Genomic DNA, 25,173 nt, shown 5'->3' on the forward strand with positions numbered 1-25,173 from the left:
TACATCTATAAAGACATCAAAGAAAGTGCTACAGTGTTTCATGGTTACATCATATTTAGGTACTTGTCTATGGAGCAGTCTCCGGTGGTCTCCTGGGTGGAAGTACCTTGCTAGCAGTTGTCCTCACTTCTAATTCAGCCTGGTACAATTAGATGTATTAGAAGAAAGAATATACAGGAGGCAGTTGTATTGGAAGAAAGAATATATAAAGGCAAATGTGTTAGAAGAAAGAAAGGAGGCAGATGTATTAGAAGAAAGAATATACAGAAGGCAGATGTATTAGAAGAAGGAATATATAGGAGGCAGATGTATTGGAAGAAAGAATATATAGAAGGACAACAGTGTACTCTGGGGAAATAGGTGACCTGCTGTTGTTAGCCCAGAACTTTTTCCTTCCTCTTGTCTAGTCTGCTTGGCTGTCTAATACCCACTCCAAGTTTCTCCGCTTCTCATTCCTGATGTTATTTGCTTCATGATTTTATCCCCAGCTTTTCTTTTAATCCTTAGATCTGTTTTTACTGTAATAGATAGGACCTATGTTAATCCCACAGAAGCAAAGAGAAAGACCACTGAATCAAATCATCATGGCCAAAATGATTAAAGCAATCAATTAATTAAGCGATCTCTTTTATTCAGATACATGTGTTGCATCTTCCTGATCAAGAGATCAGTATTGAATATAAAAGTAAGATAAGGGGTTTTATAGTTCAGGGGTAGGGGTTTTTGAAATAGGGGATTTGGCAGGCACATAGGCTAGGTTATAGAAGCAGAGCATAAGAATAACAAGTTGCTCGTAACAAACCCCTGAAACAAACACACAGTTGCAAGTTGGTCACCTCAAGGTAGTAATAAAAAAGTGGTCATAATAACCTTTTGAAGCAAAGACATGGTTACAATTTCCTGACTCAGGTAGTAAAGAACCATTTGTAGTTAAGGTTATACGAGGGACATAGCCCCATCAAAAACAGCAATGAATCTGGTTTTGTCTTTGCAAGAAGATGGCTTCCAGCCCAAGATGGGGCAGGCTGGTTTATCAGCTACTTGGAGTTTTCACTACAGCTCTTTTCTCTTATTGACTTCCAAGATCCTTCTCCTGCATCATTACCTTCTTTATTTCCAGTGTTGGGATTTTTAAGTGAGAGCTAAGAGAATACCCCCAAATCCATAAATAGAATCAACTCTTGTTTTCCGTGACATAATGCTCTACTGCCTCCTAGAGTATGGAGAGCTTAGTGTGATCCCTTTCAGTGACGACCTTTATTTCTGACTTTGTGTCAAATGGTTAACACTGATATATTTTGAGAAGTAGTTGTGTGAACTTTCCTGAGGAGGGCATGAAAGAAATGTCTATTCATCTTAGTTAGGGCACCAGTAAGACCAAAGTAATGCTTTCACCCAAATCTATCTTAGTGTGGTAAATGTATTGGAGTTATTTGTAAGAGTATGTAAAAGAATTTATGTATGGAATCATGGGTAACTCAGAGGCAAGACAGCTGCATCACCAAAAATCCCACCCTGGTATAAGTGATGATTCACAAAATCTACATCCATGGACCCGAGGGGATTGGAGGTTTGGTACTCTGTAGCAGTCATGACTTGGATACCTTAGAGGAGCTTTGTGAATCCTGTAGCCTTCAGGAACATCCTGCACCTTATAAGGTTGCTTGTTATTTATTATAGTTATTTTATTTATTTATTTATTTATTTATTTATTTTCCATGTGTGTTTGTGTGCCTGAGTGTGAATGCATGTGTGAGGGTATCCACATACTGAAGCATAAAGTGGATATCACAGGGAAACTTGCAGGCATCTCAGTCAGTTCACTGCTTCTACTATGTGGAGCCCAGTGATTGAATTGAGGTCACCCAGGATGGCTATTTGGCAGCAAGTTTCTCTACCAGATGCCATCAGGCCAGCCAGGCCACTTTCTAAGTTGTGTTAGCATCTTTCACTGATTTCCTGAGTTTTAGGAGCTGCCCTGCTCCCTCCACAATAGACTGTTTCCTTTGGGAGGAAATGGCAGCATAATGGGAGGCCATGTTGGGTTATTGCTGTTTTGCAGGGCTGGAGTTGAGCCCAGAGCCTCGCCCATGCAGGGAAGCCTCTACCACGGTGCTGTCCTTCTTCCCCTGAATCCATGGCCTCTCTTTCACCCTCCTTCTCCCCTGTGCTCTTTTCTTTCTGTTCTTCTTTGTGTTGGTGGTAACAGAAGAGTTGGAACAAAAAATTGGGGCAGGAAAAGGACTGCTTTTGAATTGGAGGATACATTTAGAGTTTCATGTATTTGGCTCATTTTTATATCTGTTCCTGCGTATTTTCAGAATAATAATGATTTTTCTGAGAACTGTGTGGACAGAAAACAACATTCTTTAAGATGTTGTATTTCGGGGCACCTCATGCTTTTGTGGCATTGTTATATCTAAAATTAAGTGGGACAGTTGAAATTTCTTTTATGCATTCCACCCCCCACAAGATTCATCTTATTGCTTTATTTATGGCAACCATCTTATGTAAATCTCAGTATGGGGGGATCACAGTTGTTGCATTTGCAAGTTAAAATCCTCAGTAGTGTTTATTTGTTAAGTGATTTAATCTTAAATAAAAGGAAACATCCTTCAAATGTCCAAATAAAATCCCAATGCAAATGTGGAGTTTTTAAAACTAAAACAGTTGTGTATAGAAGCATAGTATACTTATTTCATAATATCTTCTTTGTATAGAGATGTAGGAATACTTGATTATTTTGGAGGGCAGCTAAGAAGGCAGAGGATGTAGTGGTTCTTACATGAACGCTGTCTGAACTGTGCTTCAGGCAACTAGATAAACTGATTCTTTATAAAATCTATCACAAATCTTATTGATTTATCTATTTTTATTTTATTCTCTATTAAAATTTTGTGTAGGGGTATTACATTAAATATGTTAAGTAAATAAATGTTATTTTTATTTTCCTGTGCTTTAAACAGTTTTGGAACTAAACCTATGGCATCATGCATGCTAGGCAACTACTCTACCAATAAGCTATGTCCCTGGCCCTTAATTTTTTTAATTTTATTTCAAGAGCAGGGCTTGATCCCCACAGCCTTATACTGTGCTTGTTACTCATACTCATGAAATTATTTGATTTATTTTTATGGAATTCTAAAAGTGAAGGTTGGTTATTTGCTGACAGAAAAGAGAAACATGAATTTTTGTTGCTATTGCTGTTCATCTTGTTCTAGTTTTGGCATGGGGTCTTCTGTATAATCCAGGTTGTCCTCAAACTCATGGTTATCCTGTCTTGGATTCCTGAATTTGAGGATTATATGTGTAGACCACTGCACCGGTTAACCCTCGCCAGTGAATTCACTAAAGATGTTTAGTCCTTGCAGGGTTTGAGTGAGGGTGCTGTATATGTCATCCTTTACCGGTGGTGAAATTAGAAGCCAGCACCTGGGAGGCACACGGAGTTCCAAGAAGATGTGCCTATCGCACGGATACTGAACACCTGAGTAGATTCAGCCCTCCTTGTCCCTGACTGTAAAAGATGCACTGTTCAACACTGTGCGTTGTATGCTGTTGTCAAGTATAGTTTTACTTCCTAACATGTAATATTATTTTTTTTAAAAAATTAGACAGGTTAAAAATAACTTTTATTACTAAGAATGATAGTTTGGGAAAATAGTGTCAGAATACTAGCAGAATGCTAAGATTTTAAAATTTTAAAATGACTCATTAAAAATAATGATGATCTCTTTGCTCCAGAATGGCTTTCTCAATACATCCTTTTTCTTCAATAACATACCAATCATATGTTGCTGTTGACATGCCCTGCTAAAATGTCATGCCATTTAATATGCCTAACCATGACGGGATGACAGTTGCACAGTCAGTGACAATCAGTCCATGTCTGTGGAGCTGTCTCCAGCTCTCAAATCACACTTCATATGGTATATTTCAATTTGACCTTAGTTCTACCGGTTCCTCCCATTATCTGGCAAATGAATAATTAAATAAATAACACTACAAATAAAAAAAAGAATATTTGAAGTTTAACATGTAAAAATTACTGGGGTAGAGAATAAATTTGTGGCCTTGTCATTTGTTTAGGTCTCTTGACTAAGAAAGTATTTTAAAGTATAGAAAGAATTCTTGGTAATAATAAAACAAGCATTCTGGAAAATGGTATTTCAGTAGTAGTAAGCCCTGTCATTATCTGTTCTTATAGGTGGGGAAAAAAGTATTTACTTTAGCAACCTCGACTAATAATGTGTAGATTAACACAGAGATTGCTTTGGGGCCCTAATTTATAGTGATCTGCCTGTAAGCATGCACTTATAGACAGCGGACCCATTACAGTACCTTGGCAAATCAATGGCTTTGCAGGATTTCAAAATGTATTGGCATCAATGCCAGACTGTGAAGGAATGGCACCACATGGGTTGGATTTATCAATAGCAGCGGTCTATTATTCCAAATAGAAAATGTGCCAGGTAACAGCTTGTAATGACAAATATCATCTGCTCCTGTGGAAGAGAAGAACAGCACGGGTGTGCTCAAGACAGCGGAGCCTGAAATTGATCACAGCATCATCTGGCAGCTTGGGATGCACTCGGATCTCTCCATCCACAGGTTCTCAGTGGTACTAACTCCCTGGAGCAGTTTTCCTCTCCCTTCCTTGCTTCTTCCTAGGCAGTGAGCAAATAGTTATTGACCATTGTCTATATACCTGGCCTGATCCTGCACTAAGTGCAGGGAAGAGTAAAATGATGAAACAAGGACAAAATCTGAACCGAATACCCAATAAAATCCAATATGGACGAGGGATAAGGAACAGAACCTACAAACGAAGTTATCAAGGAGCAAAGAAACAGAAATGACCAGCCATCTGGAATCGGGATAGAGTCCCAGGCAGAATAAACATTTTTAAGGTGAGGTTATAAAAATGTGGTTTGATTTGGTAACACAGATTGCACAACAGTTGCCCTGATAGAGGGCAGTGATGTAAAAATGGATTGAAAAGCTAGGTTGGGTGGGCACTGTGCCCCTTATGAAACATTGTAGTGGACATGTTATCCAGAAAGCTCAGTAGGTTAGAGTCGATTGACTCAAGAGCAGATGCTATGCCAACAGTGTGGCAGTGCCAGGCTGAGCCTGGAGAAGGTAACAGATCGAGAAACTGTGTGAGAAGCCTGTGACTGAATATATAATGTTGCTAGGAACATTACTGTTTCTGATCCTTCTCATGGGAATCTTTCACTATAGTAGAGATGGGAGGTTGTGGTTGAGCTGTTCTTTAAGCACTAAGCTACACTCACACTTTAGACCATGTGTGCAGTCTCTTGGTCGAGATGGATGAATATCTGATCCAGCAATAGAAAAGAGAGACACATAGAAGACACAGGTAAAGAACAAGGGTAACTATTTTACAGAGGGTTAGAAATTAAATCTAATTAAAACTTGACTATTAAAGTTTTAGAAGTAGGAATAGAGAATGATGCTCAAAAGCGATAGTTCTTGAGTTACTGACACTTGGGTAATGAAGGACAAGAACAAGGTTGACAAAAGAAATGATGACTTGTGTACATGATTGGTAGGACCTTTGCCTTAATCTCAGTATACTATCCATGAAACTCCTAGGTCACTTGTGCCATTGTGACAGACCTTTGATTTCTTTTTTTTAATTTAATTTATTTATTTATTCAATGATATATATATATATCGGGGTGCACATCTGCCACTGCATGTCCAGGGCAATCGGAGCATAACTTTATTTTATTTTATTTTATTTTTTGTTGTGGCAAAAAAAAAAAAATTCTGCCTCCCCCCCGTTTCCCATTTCCCTCCCCCTCCTTGCACACATCACTCCCTCCCCACACTCTCCTACCCCTCTTCCCCTCCCCCCCACTCCATTCCCCCTCCCTCTCGAGAATGAAGAGCAGTCCAGATTCCTTGCCCTGCGGGAAGTCCAAGGTCCTCCCACTTCTATCCAGGACCAGGAAGGTGAGCATCCAAACAGGCTAGGTTCCCACAAAGCCAGTTCATGTATTAGGATCGAAACCTAGTGCCATTGTCCTTGGCTTCTCATCAGCCTTCATTGTCCGCCAAGGTCAGAAAGTCCGGTTTCATCCCAAGCTTATTCAGTCCCAGTCCCGCTGGCCTTGGTGAGCTCCCAATAGATCAGTTCCACTGTCACAGTGGGTGGGTGCACCCCTCGTGGTCCTGACTTCCTTGCTCATGTTCTCCCTCCTTCTGCTCCTCATTTGGATCTTAAGAGCTCAGTCCGGTGCTCCAATTTGGGTCTCTGTCTCTATCTCGGTCCATCCCCAGATGAAGGTTCTAAGGTGATATGCAAGATATTCATCAGTATGGCTATAGGATAGGGTCATTTCAGGTTCCCTCTCCTCAGTTGCTCAAGGTACTAGCTGGGGACATCTCCCTGGACACCTGCGAGCCCCTCTAGAGTCAAGTCTCGTGCCAACCCTAAAATGGCTCACTTAATTAGGATATATATTTTTCTGCTCCCATGTCCACCCTTCCTTTATCCCAACCATCCCATTCCCCCAAGCTTCCCCCATTCTCCCCTTCTCACGTTTTTCACCCCGTTTCCCCTTAGCCCCATGCCACCTCACCCCCAAGTTCCCAGGTTTTGCCCTGCAATCTTGTCTACTTCCCATATCCAGGCGGATGACTATATGTTTTTCTTTGGGTTCAGCTTCTTATTTAGCTTCTCTGGGATCACAAATTATATGTTCAATATCCTTTATTTATGGCTAGAAACCAATTGGTCTGATCTCCAAAATATATAAAGAACTCAAGAAACTAGACTTTAAAATGCTAATTAACCCAATTAAAAAATGGAGCACTGAACTGAACAGAGAATTCTCAACAGAAGAAATTCAAATGGCCAAAAGACACTTAAGGTCATGCTCATCCTCCTTGGTGATCAGGGAAATGCAAATTAAAACAACTTTGAGATACCATCTTACACCTGTCAGAATGGCTAAAATCAAAAACACCAATGATAGCCTTTGCTGGAGAGGTTGTGAAGGAAGGGGCACCCTCATCTATTGCTGGTGGGAATGCAAACTTGTGCAGCCACTTTGGAAATCAGTGTGGCGATTTCTCAGGAAATTCAGGATCAACCTACCCCAAGATCCAGTAATACCACTCTTGGGAATATACCCAAGAAATGCCCTATCATATGACAAAAGCATTTGTTCAACTATGTTCATAGCAGCATTATTTGTAATAGCCAGAACCTGGAAACAACCTAGATGTCCTTCAATGGAAGAATGGATGAAGAAAGTGTGGAATATATACATATTAGAGTACTACTCAGCGGTAAAAAACAATGACTTCGCGAATTTTGCATGCAAATGGATGGAAATAGAAAACAGTATCCTGAGTGAGGTATCCCAGACCCAAAAAGATGAACATGGGATGTACTCACTCATAATTGGTTTCTAGCCTTCTTTGATTTCTAAGTATGATTCCTTTCCTATTGCTACGATCACAAGGGGATTGAGCAAGGTCATCTGAGCTTCATAGAGGTAGGCTCTCCACATGTGGCAAACATACAAGGGAAGGTAGAAGGGAACAATAGGATGCTCAAGGTAGTATTTAAGTTAGATGTTGTGAATATATCATGGGACATCCCATTAGAGGAAAAACAAAGAGTCCCCTGACAGTAATGAGGGCCTGCTCAGAAACATAAGAATTTGTCATGAGGCCATAGTGTCTCATTTTCCTATTTTCTTCTTGGGAAAAGTTCAATTCTCTGAATGTAGGGATGAAATGGTTAAGGCTGTCTCTCAGAACAGAGGGGGCTAACAGGATGGGGAAGACAGCCTTACATGTTGACATGGGCACAGAGTGTAGTTAGCTTGAAAGTTCTCTGATCTTACAGAGTTCTTATTCAGGATGCTTACACATTGTTCATTTTCACTACCCAGAACATAAGTTGATGCAAGTATATCTTTTAAAATATCCTGTAACAATGGCATGAACAATTAGCATACATTCTAGCTTTACTTAATGTTTGTTGTGAACTTGGGAGAACTACTATTATAATCCAGGCAAGGAAGATATAGATGGCCATACTTTATAAGCCCAAATTAGAGTCCTTTATTAGCTAGCAACTGAGATTAGGCTCTTTCCGAAGAGAATGCTTGGCATTGAAGCTCAGGTGTACAGCAGTTATAGAGACAAAAAACAAACAAACAAAATAAACAACAACAAAAAAAAACAACATCGTTGGCAGATGTAGGTCAGGGGAACCTAGTAACATTTGTTTTGATAGATCACAATCACAATTGTTTGAGTTATGCTTCTGGGCCATGGTCTGGGTTGGGTAAAGTCTCAAACGTGTTGCCAAAACAGACATGACTATTCAAGAAATTAGGAGCTTCTTTCAAAAATCTGTCTCCTGAGCAGGTACCAAATAAAGTCAGGGTAAGGTCAGGGAAAGGCTGCGTGACGTTGGTCTCTTGACTGCTTGCCCACTTTGTACTCAGCTTCCATCATGTCTGTCACTGCACCTGGGCAGCCTTTCCAAGTAGGATGCTTCTGATGATAATGTGACGACTGAGCAGGCATGAAAAGACACAGACGTGAGGCTGCCAGGATGCTGTCGTATTTAATATCCCTGGTGCTTAATAATCATAACTAATTCTTCTGGCCTCTGCAATGTGCTGATGGATACCTACATGTCAGGATACCATTCTGGACTCCCAAGGGGAATGGAGGAAAGACCATGAAATGCTTATTGCAGGGCCTGGTCCTCCTTTTTTGACAACAGCTGACAGAATGAGAATGGCTTTGCCAAGTTGCCATTCTGAGCTGACTGTGCTGTTGGGGGAACGCACTGAATATGATTGAAGCCGAATCACAGGCTCCTAAATTGATGATGAGAAAACTAATGGTTCAAGTGAATGATGATTTTCTTGCTCTCAACCCAACTATGCTTTCCCCACAGAAGCACCTACATTACAACAAAGAATTTAGTCTGAAAAGTGTCTGTGGTGGGGAACCTTCTGCACCTCAGTTCTTGTAATGTGTTAGCCATAAAATGTCCATTTTCTCTTTTCTTTAGTATGCGACAAAGTCTTCAAGTAAATAGAATAAACAGGGAGGAATGCAGTGGTGGGCAAAAATATTGGAGATGTAAGGGCCATGCATCTCAAAGGGATTCTTCCTCTGTATCCCTGCATGGGCTGGTCAGTGCTGCTGGGGCAGTATCCTTGCTGCCGGTTAAGGGGATTGTAGCCTTGGAATGTCACCATCCATAGCACTGTGTTGGTCTTCCTTGTACCCCAAATCTTTTCTGTTGGTGAAGTTTTCACCAACTCTATTGAAGTATAAATTATATACAATAAGTAAAACACATTTAAAGCAAGTAAATTGGCAAGTTTCAGCATATGTAAAATACCATCAAACTAGCTGAACAATCAAGAGATTGAAATTCCTTTAGCTCCTAAATCCTTTCTGTGATGTTTTTTGACAACCTTTCCCAATAAGTGACACAAGTCTTTGGACTAAGAGTAAGGCTGTGTGTGTGTGTGTGTGTGTGTGTGTGTGTGTATGTGTGCAAGTATAAATGTGTATATGTATATATATGTGTGTGTGTGTTCATATGTGTATATTCATGTGATTATGTGTGTATGTGTATTGTGTGTTTGCATGAATTTTTATGTCTATGTGTATATTATGTGTCTCTGTGTGTGCTTCTATGTCTATGTGAGTATATGCCATGTGTGTGATAGCCTATAGAAGCCAGAATAGGATGTTGGATCCCATAGATATGCTTGGCATGATTATGGGAACTATACTCAGTTCTGTAGAAGAACAGCAAATGTTCTTAACCACTGAACCAACTTCTAGCCCTCCAAAAGTTTTAATAAATTATTTCTTATAACTTTTAGGTCCGACTACTCAAACCCTCTCTGAACTTTAAAGGTTTTATATTTTGTAGTATGTGCCTATTGCTTTAAGATGATATATTTGATGGGATAAAATTATTCCTAATAATTTATTCATTATAATAAAATTTTAATAATTTTATTACATATTGTGATGCATATTATATAATAGTATAATTTATATGTATAAGAATATAAAATGAATAATATATCATATATAACTGTCTTATTCTGTTATTATTTTGAATTTAGTTCTTTTATTCCTGACACTGGTCATTTGTGTCTTCTCTCATTTTTTTCTGTGTATTAGTCTCCAATGGCTTCTGTAACAAATTCCCCAAAGACAGTAACTGAAAAAGTCTCTCACAACCCTCCAGTAACTGGTGTCAAGAAATTGAAGTCAAGCCGGAGATTCAGGACCAGGGCCCTCTAGATAATGCTTTTCCTGAGTGAGCGCTTTTATTCCAAGGCATATCAGTGTTCAAAATACGAACAGAGAAACAATGAAAAACAGAATATTTATCACTATCAGTCAATATACAGGATACAGAAGATCCCAAGGCAATATGGGAGCTGTTTGCATAATGCCCTTGAGCTCACAAAACTTCATTACTTAGGAAAGGGGAGGAAACATTTTGCCCATGGCATTTTTGGGGTGGGTAGAAACCTTCCTTGCAAGAGAGTAAACAAATTCTAATAGAACAGGGTTCACACTGTGGAGTAAGTAGGAAAGTCTGTTATATGCAGACGACAAAAGTTGACATTTTGAGCTCATGAGATGGCTCACTGGGTAAAGGCCTGACACCCAGCTTGAGTTTGACAACTTGAGTTCAGTCTCCAAAACCACATGACAGAAAGAGGGAACCAACTCCTGCCAACAGTTCCCCTGACCTCCTCATATATGCAATGGCATGTTGGCAGAGGCTGCTCTTTCCTTTCCAGCTGCCCAGACCCAAAATAACTACACAGAAACTATATTAATTGTAATACTGTTTGACCAATATCTTAAGCATATTTCTAACTAGCTCTTATACCTTAAATTAACCCATTCCCATTATATTGTATTTTACCATGAGGCTCATGGTTTACTGATAAAGTTCCTGAGCACCTGTCTCCTTCTGCAGTGGCTACATGGAGTCCGTCTGCCTAATTTTTTCCTCTATCTCTACTTGGAATTCTCACCTTGCTCTATTCTTCCCTGCTAGAGGCCTAAAGCAGCCTCTTTATTAACCAATGGTATACATAGGGGAATCCCACATCAATGGCATGTATATCTATACATACACACAAACATGTATACATACATACAATTCAAAAGTTATTTTTAGAAGTAAAAGTGTACATTTGTTGTCCTCCAGTGCTATTGGGAACAAGTTGAAAGTCAGTGTGATTGAACTGAAATGAAGGCATCCTTAGGCTCTCTCCACAGGCTCTAGAAAGCAGCCTTGATTTGCCCACTTTGATGTCATCCAATGTTTCATAGTCTATGTCTAAGCCAGTTGAGTCCGTGTTATTTTCCCTGTCTTGAGCATTGTACTTCCTGTTAGGTTCCACTGAAGACAGACCAGGTAATCCAGTATGATCTCACCTTGAACCAACCTGCATGGACTCTTTGGCCATGAGGGCAGAGCTCAGAATGAGGGTCATTTCAAAGGGATCCTCATTTGGCCTCCACAGTCTGGTTTGAAATTTCCAGATCTATTAATCTTTTCCAGAAACCAGATTCTGGTTTCACTGGTTCAGTTCAACTATCTTCCTCTTTGCTATTTTGTGGAGTTTGCTATTATTTTTAGCCTGTGTTTCCTTTGTCTTTTTTGTTGTTTGTTTGTTTGTTTCTTAAGAGTGTAGCTAAGGATTTTAGCTCCATTCCACAAACATTACATGGTATGTGTTCATAGACTTTCACATTCTTTACATTGTTCCTTGGTTAGTAAAATCATCCAAGAATTTCCACTCTCGGGGCCTTTTGGTTGATTTCTGAAAGGCATTATAGTCAAAGAACATTTTCTGGGTAGTTTCCAAGTTGAGTACGTTTAAATTAATTGAGTGTCGTTTAGGAGATGTGTTTGAAGACATTAAAGCATAGCTGTTTTGTTTTTACTGAAGACTGTGTACAGCCCTTTTCTCATTCAAAATTCAGCATTTGGAGAGCTGCATCTATATGCACAAGGGCTTTGTAAAGAAACTGTTGATATGTCTGCCCCATTAGGGGGGAAAGATTTATTGTGCATAAGAGAGCGAAAATATCCAGAAACATCTGGAAACATCCAGAGAGCAGAGAGGAAAAAAGCCCCAAAATGAAAACAAAACAAACCATCCTGAACATGGCCAGGACTATCTGTGAGGGAGTGGGGAGGACGATGTAGACAGCAGAAATAAAGACTAGTGGTCGTGGGTGCACAGTGGGTAAAGAGAGTGGGAATCTGAGATGAGAAGGGCCAGGTGGCTACTGTGGGAACTTTGAAATGCATAGCAAGTATTTGTGAATTGGGACTGAGAAAGCCTGGAGGACAGCGTGAGTTTTGGTATGCTGATAAGTGCCACAGGTATATATCAATAGAAAGACAGAGAACCGTATGTCCCTTATACCAGAGGCAAGGGAAATAATGCCTTTTGGTGGACACATTTCCTAAGGAATACTGACTTTTATCTAACTGCTAAAAATCCTCCTTATATCCAGTTTGAGCTCATTTCTGGATATATGGCTTCCTGGGACCTACAGCCCCCAAGTTGGGCAGATCATAACCATCTGCAATTAAGGGGATTTCACATTCTTGACTCTGGGCACCCACACACATGGTATACAACCCCACATATGGCATGCACCCACACACATGGTATATACACCCACACATGGAATGCACCCCCACACATGGTATACATCCACGCACATGGTATACTCCGCCACACATGGTATACAACCCCATACACAGTATACACCCGCACAGGCAGACACACATACACATAAATAAAAATTAAAATAATTTTTAAACAAAATTCCCATTTCCCAAAATGACCCTCCATAGCAAACAGTTTGTTGATAGAATTCCTGATGTCTTCTGCTTCCCACTGATTTCTTGCCTGTTTCTAAACTGGAGAGTAACTGAGTTATTGTGTTTTTCTCGTAGATGTGTCGGCCATTATTTCATACAGTTTGATACTACTTAGGTTTGGTATGTTCTCCTGATGAATTGATTTTCATCAGACACTGAAATTACCTGTCTTCTGAAACTTATGATTTTTATCTTTTGCCAGATACTATACATTGTTGATCCTTGTTGTAGGATGTTGCATGGAAACCTCTTTCTTCTGGATTTTGCCTGGCTCTTTAGTGCTTTCATGTGGAGAAGTAAAGCTGATGAACCCTTATTCCATCTCAGCTGCTAATGCCAGTCAAAAGCTGAGGGTTTATGCGATACAACTGGGGTTTTTGTGTTCTCAAGTAGTCGGCAGGCTGAGATCCCACCAGTGCACCCACCCTTAGGAAAGGCTGGTCGACTGTCTCTTTTCTCGATGCTGTTGAGCCCATGTTAAACCTGTTACATCAGACAAGTTATGCAGCACGTAGTCTGAGATGTTTGAAACGGAGGAACAGAGCAAAGCACACTGATTCCCCAGCCTCTTCGTGACTGCCAATTTGTTTAAAATTAGCTGGTCATGAGCTTTAGCGTTTGTGTGGGGATCTCTGCATTTCAAGACACAAATGTCTGAAACAAACGTGAACTTCTTGAATATACAAATTGTATTTAATTATAAAAGCAAAATAATCATACAGTGAAATAGGACTTGGCATTCTGAATTTTACTGAGAAACAGACAATAAGTACACTTAAGGGTTTTTTTGCTTGTTTTTTATTCTGCTACCTCTTACCTTCTTGATATAAAGGTTAATGATAGTTTTGATTTATCCAGCCCATTCTGTTTCCCTGAAAAAACTAGGTTTATGGCTTTAACAAAAGGAAATTATTAAACTTGCTTACACATGATCATATGTGTAACTGCTCTGATCAAAACATTAATGAAAAATATCTAGTAGAATAAAGGAATTAGCATTGCTTATTATTTAGAGAATACAAGAAAAAATTAGAAAATTTAGATTTTTTTTAAAGACCTAGAAAAGAAATACATACTTGTAGCAGCTCCCAAATCATTAATGCTTGACTTTATCTTATTCTTGTCCCACTAGCTCTTATAACTTAAATTAACCTGTTTTCTCTTCATCTGTGTTTTGCCTCGGGGCATTTTACATTTCTTTCATTCTGTATGTCCTGCTCTGCCAGTGGCTGACTGTTGGCTGCCTGGCCCTGGGCGAGTCCTTCCTTTTCTCCCTGTTCTCGCCTCTCATTCTCTTCTTCTGAACCTAGCTTCCTCTTCCGAGTTATTCTCCCTGCCTGTCAGCCCTGCCTATACTCTGCTGCTGGCTATAGTCCATTCTGCTTTTTATTAGACTAATCAGGTGCCTTAGGCAGGCAAAGCAACACATCTTTACATCATTAAACTAATTCAGCATAAACAAATGTAACCCATAATTATATAGTTAAAGTAATATTCCACAACACATGCTAGCCCATCCCCTCATATTAAGGAATGGCAAACTTTGGTCCTAATTGTTATAATTTTCTCCCTATGACCTTACCTGGCCATCAGTTCATGATACAATGGAATAGGGGAAGTAGTTACAGCATTTTGAATACTGTTATAGACTTCTTGAACAAGGAAAAGATAGTCTTTGACCTATGGAAACCAAGATAAGTAGACTTTGAGTTGGTTACCATTTAGAATTTACTCCTAATACACAGTGCAAAAGATATTTTACACAAATGTTTAGGCTGTAGGGGAAAGGTCAGTGTTTATAGAGTCTTGTGTGCATCCCTTCTTTGTGAAGTTCACTTACAGATATTTATGTTTGCTCAGAAGTGCACCTTCCTTCCAGAGAGTGATTGATGCATCTTGCAACATTGTCACATCCTGATACCTGACCTTTCCTTGTCTCACAAAGCGCCTCTGATACAGCTGATTGTCCTGCTTCCTGAGTGAATCGAAGTCATTTTTATGTGTGGCATACGCTCAGTCTACTTTTTAAATAAGTTACCCTTTTATTGAGCTCTTAGTGACTATACTGCATGCTCCTCTAGGATGGTTTGTCATGTCTTGACACAGAAACAGAAATGTTTGCAGTAGGTCAAGTTTTGTGGTTTTAATCATACTCTTGATGAGTCAGAATAGTCTTAGCCCCATAGCGTTTAGTTCTAATTAATACTCTGGCTCGGCATCTCATATTATCATTTATTATTGAGACATTGCATATATTCTTTATCATTTCTGCAATCTAAATATGTGACTCTCAGAATATTCCTGAAATAGTGAGATTTACATGGATTTAGTTCCCTTGGCTTATTTGGGGTCTGGTGATGAAGCATGACCTTCGGGGAATGTGCCTTAATTAAATGGTTGGCATCTTGGGAACGACAAGCCATTTTCTCTCACAGCAGAGATGTCCTAGCCCAGCATGGATACCATACACAACACTTGTTAGTGTTTCCAGGGCACTCTGTGGCAAACCTTTTAGAGAGTAAAGCTATATGCCATGACCCAGGCCAGTTACCTTATGAGAGGCCTCAGTGATTTTGATACCACGGCTTTGCAGAACTGATCTAAGATGATAGAAATCCCATTCATATTTTATTACATTTATCTGTGAGTGTGTGTGTACATGTCTGTATGTGTTTGTGTGTGCACACACATGTGTCTATTTGTGCATGGCATAGTGTGCCTCTAGAGGTCAGAGAGCAACTTGCAGGCATTATTTCTTTCCTTTTATCATGTGGATCCCAAAGGTGGAGCTTAGGTCATCAGATTTAGTGACAAGTGCCTTTACCAGGTAGGGCATCTCAGTAGCCTCTGCTTTATATTTCTGAATTATCAATGAATGCCTCTTGAGGGAAACTCAGTTTTTAAACATTTCCATCCATACATATATTTATGCACAACAGATGTTATTTTTCTTTTATTCTCTTTTGATAATTCTCAGTGTAGCCATAACCAGAATTGATATCAAGCCTAAATTCCTTGAGGTCACTAGAATAGAGCGGGATAAATTTTGTTCCTATTTGTTTGCAATAAATGCTTTTTCTGGTGGTTGTTTTTGCCAGTTATCTTGTAAATGGTCCCATATGGATGCATTTTAAGTCCTTTTTAATTGCCAAGAAAGTCGAAAAACAAAATGCATAATTAATCATTGTAACTAGAAAGAATTCAAGGATGAATAATGTGTGGCAGATTCGGTTCTATGAGTCTAAATATTACCCATGACAGATATGCGGTCATCAGAATTCTCTGATGTGGCTTTTCCAAATTATGATTAAAAAATACTGTTGGTTTTAGAAGCAAGACATTGTTTTCAGATTTCCGTAAAAGTTGTATTTCAAAATGCCCAATGGTGTTAATTTCACAGAGATTTGTGATGAGATCTAAAAGTAATGGCCGGGTCTTTCTCTCTTTCTTTGTGAAAACAGCTGGACCTGTAATCTGCAGAATGCTGAGTTACGCCCCTACTCGCCGGGCATTAGTTGTGGGATGTGGTTTACAGATGTTCCAGCAGCTCTCGGGCATCAACACCATCATGTACGTATCCTTGTCAGCTTGTTCTTGAAAAGTGTGTGCAGGGTGTGCTTCACAGGGAAGCCAGGAGAGAGTGCTCCATGGTTTGTCACTTTTGAATGCAGAGGAATGTCCTCTGGGCATGTCTTATGATTGTTAAAAACTCAGCACTCCAAACCATGAGGTAGTTTTGTGTTTGGTATATTATTGTTAGTATATGTTTTATATGTTGTAATTATGCCACTGATTCTTTTGTATAATCTAAGCTGACATCTTTTTGAACTTCGTTTATTGTACAGAGTCCCACAGAGCATTTTCATGCAGTCCTGTAATGGTTTTGGAGCACATTCTTTCTCCATAGCCACCACATTCCTTTCTTGACCATGGTCCCTCATATCCCCCTTGTTTCTTAGACAAGTTTGTGCCTACATTCATATAATCTCCATAGATTCGATTTTAAGTACAATTTTATATACAATTTAGGACTCTCAAATGGGAAAATAATGTTATATTTGTCTTTCTGAGACTCACTTAATTCACTTAATATGATAATCTCTTATTGTATCCATTTTCTTGCAAGCATTATAATCTCATTATTCTTATGGCTAAACAAATTCCACTGTATATATAAATGATATTTTCTTTATCCATTCCTCTGTTGATGGACATCTGGGATAGTTCCAAAGCTTAGCTATTGTACACAGTGCAATGCCTTAAACATTGATATAACGTATCTTTGTGATGTATTGACTTAGAGTTTTGGGGAGTGGTGAAGTTGGGTCACATTTTAGGTTTCAGAGAATCCTCTCTGCTGAAGTTTATGGTGACTGGACTAGCGTACATTTCTCCCAGTAATGCACAAGGGTTTTGTTGTCCTCATCCTTAAGAGCCATTTTGTTTTCTTGATGGCTGCCATTCCAGTTATAATGTCAAGAAATGTATTTCCATGGCTAGTGAAGTTAGCTTCTTTTCATGTATACTGGCCATTTGTCATAAACCTTTTGAGACTTTCTGTTCATTTCAGTCTCCCATTTAATGATGTGATTGTTCATTGTTTTTTAAATTTTTTGTTCATTGTCTATGCTAGCACGAGTTAGACAGATATGCAACTCACAAAGTTTCTGTCTAATTCTGTATGTTCTCTCTGCACCTAAGTCAATTTCCTTTGCTATATGTAAGTTTTTGACATCACTGAGTCACATTTGTCTATTACTTTTTGAGCAACTGGTGCCCTTCCCAAATGCTTGCCTATGCAGATATCCTCAAGTATTTCTATACATTTTCCTCTAGTAGTTTACAGAGAAATAATCACTTGTGTTCTGTCCTTGGGTCTATTTGTGTAATGTGTCATTCATTTACTTGAATACACTGAACCATCCATAAATCTCTGGAATGAAGCTGACTTGATTGTGGTGAAGTTTTGATGTGTTCTTGTGTGCTTTTTCTAAGTATGATATTGGTCATCTTTGCATCAACATTAATCAGGGTATTTGTTATGTGATTTTCTTTTTTTTCTGTTGTGCCTCATTCTGAATTTGGTACTAGAGTAATTTTGGCATTGTAGAAGGGGTTTAGTACTGTTCTTCTCCCTTTTATTTTATAGAAAAAAAAATAGCTTTTGTAACATTGTTGTCAATTCTTCTTTATAGATGTGGTTGAATTTAACAGGGAACATTTTTTAGTTGGGGGACTTATATTCTTCAGTCCTGTTACTTTTAAGTCTGCTTAAATTGTTTGTGTTGTGTTAATTTAATTTCAGTGCATCTAGAAACTCTTTCTTTGCAATTTTCCAATTTAATGAAACATAAGCTTTTAAAATATATACTAATGGTTTTCTGAGTGTTGTTGGGTCTGTTGTAATGCCTCCCTATAGAGTCCTTACTTTGTGAATTTTCGCTTTCTGCTTCCTTTGATCATTTGACTAAGTATTAGTAACCTTGTTTATCTTTTCAAGTCTTTCCCTCATTGATTCCTATACTGTGTTTATTTTTTCCAGTTCATTAATTTCTGCCCTAATGTTGATTATTTCTTTCCATAGTCTAATTTGGGTTTGAGTTTTTTCTTGTTTTCCTAAGTTCAGAAGGTATATTGTTAAGAAATTTATTTAAGAGCTCTGACTTTTGAAATATATAACTATGAACTTCCATCTTGTTGCTACTCTTATTTTACCCTGTAAGGTTTGGAATATCATTTTAATTTTTACCCAATGTTAGGCATTTTTCAGTATTTTTTAATTTCTCTGATCCATGGTTCACTAGTATTTTTCACTCTCCAAATTTGTACATAGTCTATGTGTTTCTTGTTCATTCCTAGCTTTATTCCACCACAATGTCAGGGGCAATCTAAGAAATTATTTCAGTTTTCCCATGTATCTCAAGATTTTCTATGCATCCTATGATGTATTCATTTTTAATTTCTATTTTGTATTTTATGTATATAGGTGTTTGCCTGTATGTATGTCTATATACCACTTACAATTATGATACCCACAGAGGCCAGAAGAGTGTGTTAAATACCCTGAAACTACTTTTACAAGTGTGTTTAGCTACCATATGGGTGATGGGAATAAAATCTGAGTCCTCAGAAGACCAGCCAGTCCTCTTTCTTAACTGCTGAGCCTTCTCTGGTACTGCTGGTTAGACCCTCTATGCAAAGTTCACATTATTCAGAGAATGAGAATGGAAGGAAAGTGGATGAGTATTAGGTCAACTGAGAAAAAAATTCAAGGTGGGGAAAGTAGCTGGGATGGGAAGGCTGGCAGACTGTCTGAATCTACATATTTTAGAGCAAGAAATAAAAGCAAACAACAGAGAAAAGAAAAAAAGTAACAAGAACTAACGACAAGAGGAAGAATATTTGAATTGTGTGTAAGAATAATAGAGAATTCACAATTGTAAACTGGGTAGAGAAACATCAGAACTGTGAACATAGCCAAGCAGAGCTGTGTCACACTGCCAGGCATTATGGGAAAGAGCTTATTCCTATCTTTCAGGGCTGAGAATTATCATGAAGTATAAGGTCATTAATAAATGAGCTTATTAGGATCAGTATATGAAGGAGAAGAGATTGTTTGGAAATGCAGGGAAGACAAAAAGGTCCCTATTTACCACTTTAACCATGTATGTGTTGTGGGATAAGTGGACTAAAGATGCAGACCCTTTAGTGTGATTCATTCATTATTAAGAACTGTTTTAGACCTATGCATCCTGCCACAGTATCTGTAAGTTCATATGTCTATCTGTCCTATTGTGTCTGGAAGACAGTTTCCTTGGAGTTGTCCATCACCCTGGGCTCTTACAATCTTCCTGTGTCCTCAATATTCCTGTGTCCTCTAACATATAGATCCTTAAGTGTTGAGGGACTTCATATGGGTTTTTTTGTTTTGTTTTGTGTGTGTGTGTGTGTGTGTGTGTGTGTTTTGTTTCATTTTTTTGACTTGGTATTTTGGTTTTTCATTTTATGTTTTTGTGTGTGTGTGTGTGTGTGTGTGTGTGTGTGTGTGTGTGAGAGAGAGAGAGAGAGAGAGAGAGAGAGAGAGAGAGAGAGAAGAGAGAGAGTTCATAAAATTTGGTGGGGAGGGAGGTTGAGAGAATGAGGTGGGAAAACATGCTCAAAATACATTGTATGAAAAAATTTTAAGTAGACAAAAACAACTGCTTTGGCATGTATGGCTCTATAGGCCAATGGAAACACAAATCAAACACACTCACAGTTAATATAAAGATTCCACCACGTCTCCATAGAGTCATCTCCTAGGTAAAGAATACAGCCATGTTTTCTGAGATACACATCTTGGAAATCCAAATCATAGAAGTTTTCCTTCCAGCTACTTACTAAAGTTAATCAGTGGAACTAATGATTATGTACAGTAAAATTTAATCAAACTGTTTCTATTTGAGACTAATGGTATTATCTTTTAAAGTTGCCTAATATAGTTAAGTAGTTAGTAATAATTTGAGAAGAGTGTAAAGGTTAAAATAATTTTCAGTAATAAAGATTAGTGGGCCTGACAAGTAGAGGCATTTGCTATGCAAACTTAGTAACAGGGTTGGAGGTCAGGAACCTGTGTACAAGCAGAAGGAGAAAATCACTTCTACCATGTTGGCTATTCACAATATGTACCTTGGCATACATGTGCCCTCCCACCCAGGTAAGCCCCACACAGTTTTTAAATGAACTCAAACAGACATTAGGATCGAGAGTCCTAGTGCATTGCAACCGCGTCCTTGGTGAACTTGACATTAATCTGTCACAATTTCACCGCTTTCAGACTGGAACCTCATTGCCAATGATTCCGGTATTCCCTTCTACCAATGTTACTTTCATTTTTCTTGCCTTTATTGACCCTATGAAGGCCCATCCAGTACCTCATATCCGAGTTTAATCCATATTTATTCTAATCTGCCGTCATTCTGAGACACATCTTTCTTCCTTGGCAGTGTAGCATAGGATTACAGCAAAGCAAGCACCAAACTTTCAAATAATGCAGAGGCAGTGACAGCCCTGTATGAATATGTTAGGTGATTTTCTCACCACAATATAGTCTGTTTCTCTAAATATCTGTGTCTTAAACTTGACAAGTTTAGTGGCACAGAAAACAAAGGAATTGTTGTTCTTCTTTGTCGTCTTCTTCTTTTTTTTTTGTTCTTTTAATGAGCCATTTCTAATTGATGATCTGTATCTCACATCAGTGTGGTTCTAACTGCTGGATGAAATGCTGTCTTCATCTGCTCACAGTGCCTAGAGCAAACTGTACTGACTACAGTTTCCAATCTTTAAATGTTCATCCTTGTAAGTCCTCCATCTTTTCTTAGAGACAAAGGGACATTACCATCTTTCTACTCCTTGTGATTTATGACTGTCATTGGTCTGCTTTATTGACCACCAGCTATCCATGATAAAAGGTACCATAAGCCACAGAACATACTTGAGCCTTAATCCTGAAAAACAGGGATAAGAAAGTAATGATGATTGAAGATAGCCCATATCTACTAGGTGCACAGTAGCTACTGAACTTCTCAAAGATGCTAATAAGATGTCTGTATCCAGCAGCTAGAGATTTGGGCATGAAGACGATATGATAGAATTGGTGGCTATAGCTGTGCTTCTAACATTCCTGTTCAGAACCTGTGCAACTTATAAATGGTGCAGGGATGCCCACAGTGCAGCTTGTCCTCAGTGATAAGTCGGGGACTCTCATGCTATGTGTTTTCTCTGACCCTTTCTAACCTCAGTGTGTGTGTCTCTGTGTGTATGGGGTGGGGAGCTTGGACATGTGCCTGCATGTATGTGTGCATGTGTGTGTGTGTATTTGTGGCTGTGTAATGTGTGTGCATCTGTGCAAGTGTGAATGGATGTATGCATGTGTATAGATGTGTGTTCATGTGTGTACATTTATGTGTCTGTTTGGGGCACGTGTGAGAGGGTGTGCACGGATTGTACGTGAGTGCATGTGTCCTTCTTTCTCATCACTCTTATGCTTCAGTATATTTCATAAACTTTTCATAAACTTTGTTTCCAGTTTAAAGTAATTTTTGTATTGTAGCTAAATAATCTAATTTTGTGGGTTTAGTTAGAAATATTAACTGTATTCTCCCTTGTTTTGAATTTTTTATTAATTTCAAGGTTCAGTCTCATGGACATTTGATTATTATAAACTTAAAATTCTACCCCTTCCCCCCTATGGTTTCTGACCTTTAGTGAGAAGTAAAGTGGACACTGTTCTTCAGCATTTGAGCACAAGTTTAATAAAATATAGAAGCTGACATTTCTTTTTAGAAGTTATAACTTTATCCTGAGGTCTTTGTGAATTTTAAATTTGAAATATTTTCTTTCTCACCAGGAAAAGTTCAGAGAAGCCACATGGGGAAATACTGAGCATTCTTGCTCCATTTACAGATACAGTCTTAGTGGTAGGCTGTTTTCTGTTTCTTCTCTCTCATGGGGTGCTTTATCTCCACCCTCTTTGCCTCGTGATTATCCCACCTCAATAAAGGCAATACATCCCTTTCTTGAAATAGTCTTTCAGTGCTGGCATTTGTGCATGTCTGTGTTGATCTGAATATCAATTTAAATAAGCAGTTGTTTGATTTTATCCTAGACCTTGTTTTTTTATCTTTAACTCTTTTGAACAGAGGATTCCTTGTTTCTTCAAACTTTAAACAAAATGGCTTAAGGTTGAGAAAAATTTGTTTTCTAATATTATCTGATTACTTAATAATTTCAAGCATGTATCTGAGTGGACCATTTTTATCTATCCACAGGGAAAAAGAACACGGGGAATAGAGTGCTGGCTTTCCTGCCATACTAGAGTTGGTGGTATGGCACTCTGTCTCATAAACCAAGGGACGGTTTCATGTATCTCAAAAACAAAGGGGAAAGCACAGTACAGTCAAATAAAATATAAATATAACAAAGTATAAAACTACCCCTGTGTGATTTATGCTAAGCCCTAGTTATAGTACTGATGATTTTTCACTTTAGAGATTTTATTGATCAAATCAGTAAATGAGCCGCTTGGGCCACAAAGACACAGCATGCTTCTGTGCGAATGTCGGCCTGTGCGGAAGAGGACAGACAGACAGTAGAAAACACAATGTTCTGTCTGGACTTGTTAACAACCTGATTCTTCTAAAGAATTAAAATCTACATTTTGATATGCATATATCAACAGAGCATCAGAACATCTCAAACAATGGAAGATAAGAGTTTTTTCTTTCCTCCTGAAAACACAGAAAATTACTCATGCCCAAAATTTGACCTTTAAATTTGATGGACACACTTGCCCATGCAAATGCTGTTAAAAGACAGCAACTTTTGATTGTGTTGTCCAGTCACATCTTATTGGATGAAATAGCATCTCTCAGCGAACCTGGAGTTTCAGCTGGTCCGGCTAACAGTGAGTCTCCAGAGTCCTCCTGTCTCCATCTTCGGGTGCAAGGGATACAAGCGAATGACACCGTGGCCAGCGTTTTATTTTATGGGTGCTGAGAACAGGAGTTCAGGTCTTCATGTTTGTGCAGCAGCCACGGAACCATTTCCCCAACCCCTTTGTTGTATATTTCAGTCATTCATATTGTACCGCTTCATCTCTTTTTACTCTTCCTTTTTCTAGGGAGAGAAGCCGGGGGATGGAAGTGGGTGGGCCCTAGCCAATTTAAGTAGCTTCTTCCCATCACACACTGAGATTTACAGGGAAGCATGATTATATGGTTCCAGGCTCCCATAGTTACCTTTTAATCTTGCAATCCAGAAATCTCAGAGCTGGATTTTTAAAACTGGTGGGAGAGTAGACTGTCAACCGAGGATGCAAATCCAGGATGACTGAATGCTACATTTGGTATCCCTTAGTCTAATTGCTTGGGACCAGGGGTTTTTGTTTCTCACATGTGAATTTTGGGTATGTTCATATATACAATGATACGTCTTAAATGAGTAGGACCCAAAGCTGAACATGAACTTCATCTTCCATACATACCTTAGACATAGCCTACAATTAATTATTTTTGGGTTTTTTTTTTGTTTTTTTAATTAATTATTTTTGTAATAGTAGCAATTATTTTGACTACAATAGGTTAGTGATATCTAGAATTTTCCAACTGGGGAGAGAAGTTGGTACCCAAAGAGTTGTGGATTTCATAGCATTTCAGATTTCAGGTGTTTGGGATGAGGATATTCAACCACCAATACAGTTGCGTGCATCTCAAGTATCGTTGCAGTCATGGAATTTTTACATTTTCGGACACATTCCTTGTCAAGGCCTTTGCACTGTAACCTGGTCTAGAGTGATGCCAAGCCAGCTTGTTGTCTGAATGAGTCATTTATATTTGTTAATCACATTTAATTAATTTAATTTTTAAAATGAAATATTTCTGGATCTGTTCCAGTCTTGTGTTTATTGTTAACAAGAACTCCTGGTAATTTTTTTTTAAAAAAATGCTTCAGTCAAATATGGCCAAGGAAGCACAGCCAGAGGGTGGTAAATGTAGAGAAAACTGAAGGAGAGGAAGAGGAGAATGTTTTCTATAGCCCTGCCTTTTTGTTCTTGACAGGCAGGGAGAATAGGAACCCCCCCCCAAAAAAAATACCAAAACAACAAAAACAAGAGTCCTATCTCCAAATAACGCTCTCACAATAATAGCCAACGTGAAAAGCACCATTCTTGGTGTTACAGTTGATAATGTCTCCTTATCCCAAGTTTGTAAGACCTACCCCATGTGGTCCTAGAACTTGCTTGCATATTGTCATGAGGAAAAGCACTCAGGCTCACGAAAGAATGGCTTCACAGTGAAACCACCAGAGTATTCCCATTACTTCCTGTTTCCTGTGAACATTTCACACACTTGTTCAGGTTATTCTAAAAGCAGACCCTAAAACTCACCCTTGGGTGTTGGTGTTTCAGATTCATGACAAGAAGCATCAGGAGGGAAATGGGAAAAGTGGCCCAGGGAATAAAAAAGAAAGGGAAGCAGAGGGTGCGTTGCTTAGCTGGCTATCTCAGCAAACAGCTGGAGTTCGGTCCTACTGCATAGCTGCTAAAGACTGGTATAGAATGGGCTTCAGCACCACATTAGGGGGACCCAGAGTCTCCAGTCCCTCAACCAAGTGTTACTCTTGCAGGTCTTAAGAGGCAGTCTGTCTACTTCCCTGACTACTTGCTCATGGGCCCCCAAAAC

At 38.8% G+C, this 25,173-nt stretch overlaps 1 protein-coding gene across 1 annotated transcript in view; it reads left to right on the forward strand.

The window, feature by feature from the left end:
• Slc2a13 (solute carrier family 2 member 13) overlaps positions 1-25,173 on the forward strand; it is a 293,453-nt gene that overhangs the window by 139,329 nt on the left and 128,951 nt on the right. Inside the window, exon 4 of the mRNA XM_041672334.1 lies at positions 16,414-16,522. Within this exon, the coding sequence (XP_041528268.1) occupies positions 16,414-16,522 (109 nt within the window). The remainder of the gene's footprint in view (positions 1-16,413; positions 16,523-25,173) is intronic.

Source organism: Microtus oregoni, unplaced genomic scaffold, assembly GCF_018167655.1.
Source record: "Microtus oregoni isolate MIOR12 unplaced genomic scaffold, Mior012 000022F_ref0000154, whole genome shotgun sequence".
Classification (NCBI taxonomy): Eukaryota; Metazoa; Chordata; class Mammalia; order Rodentia; family Cricetidae; genus Microtus; species Microtus oregoni.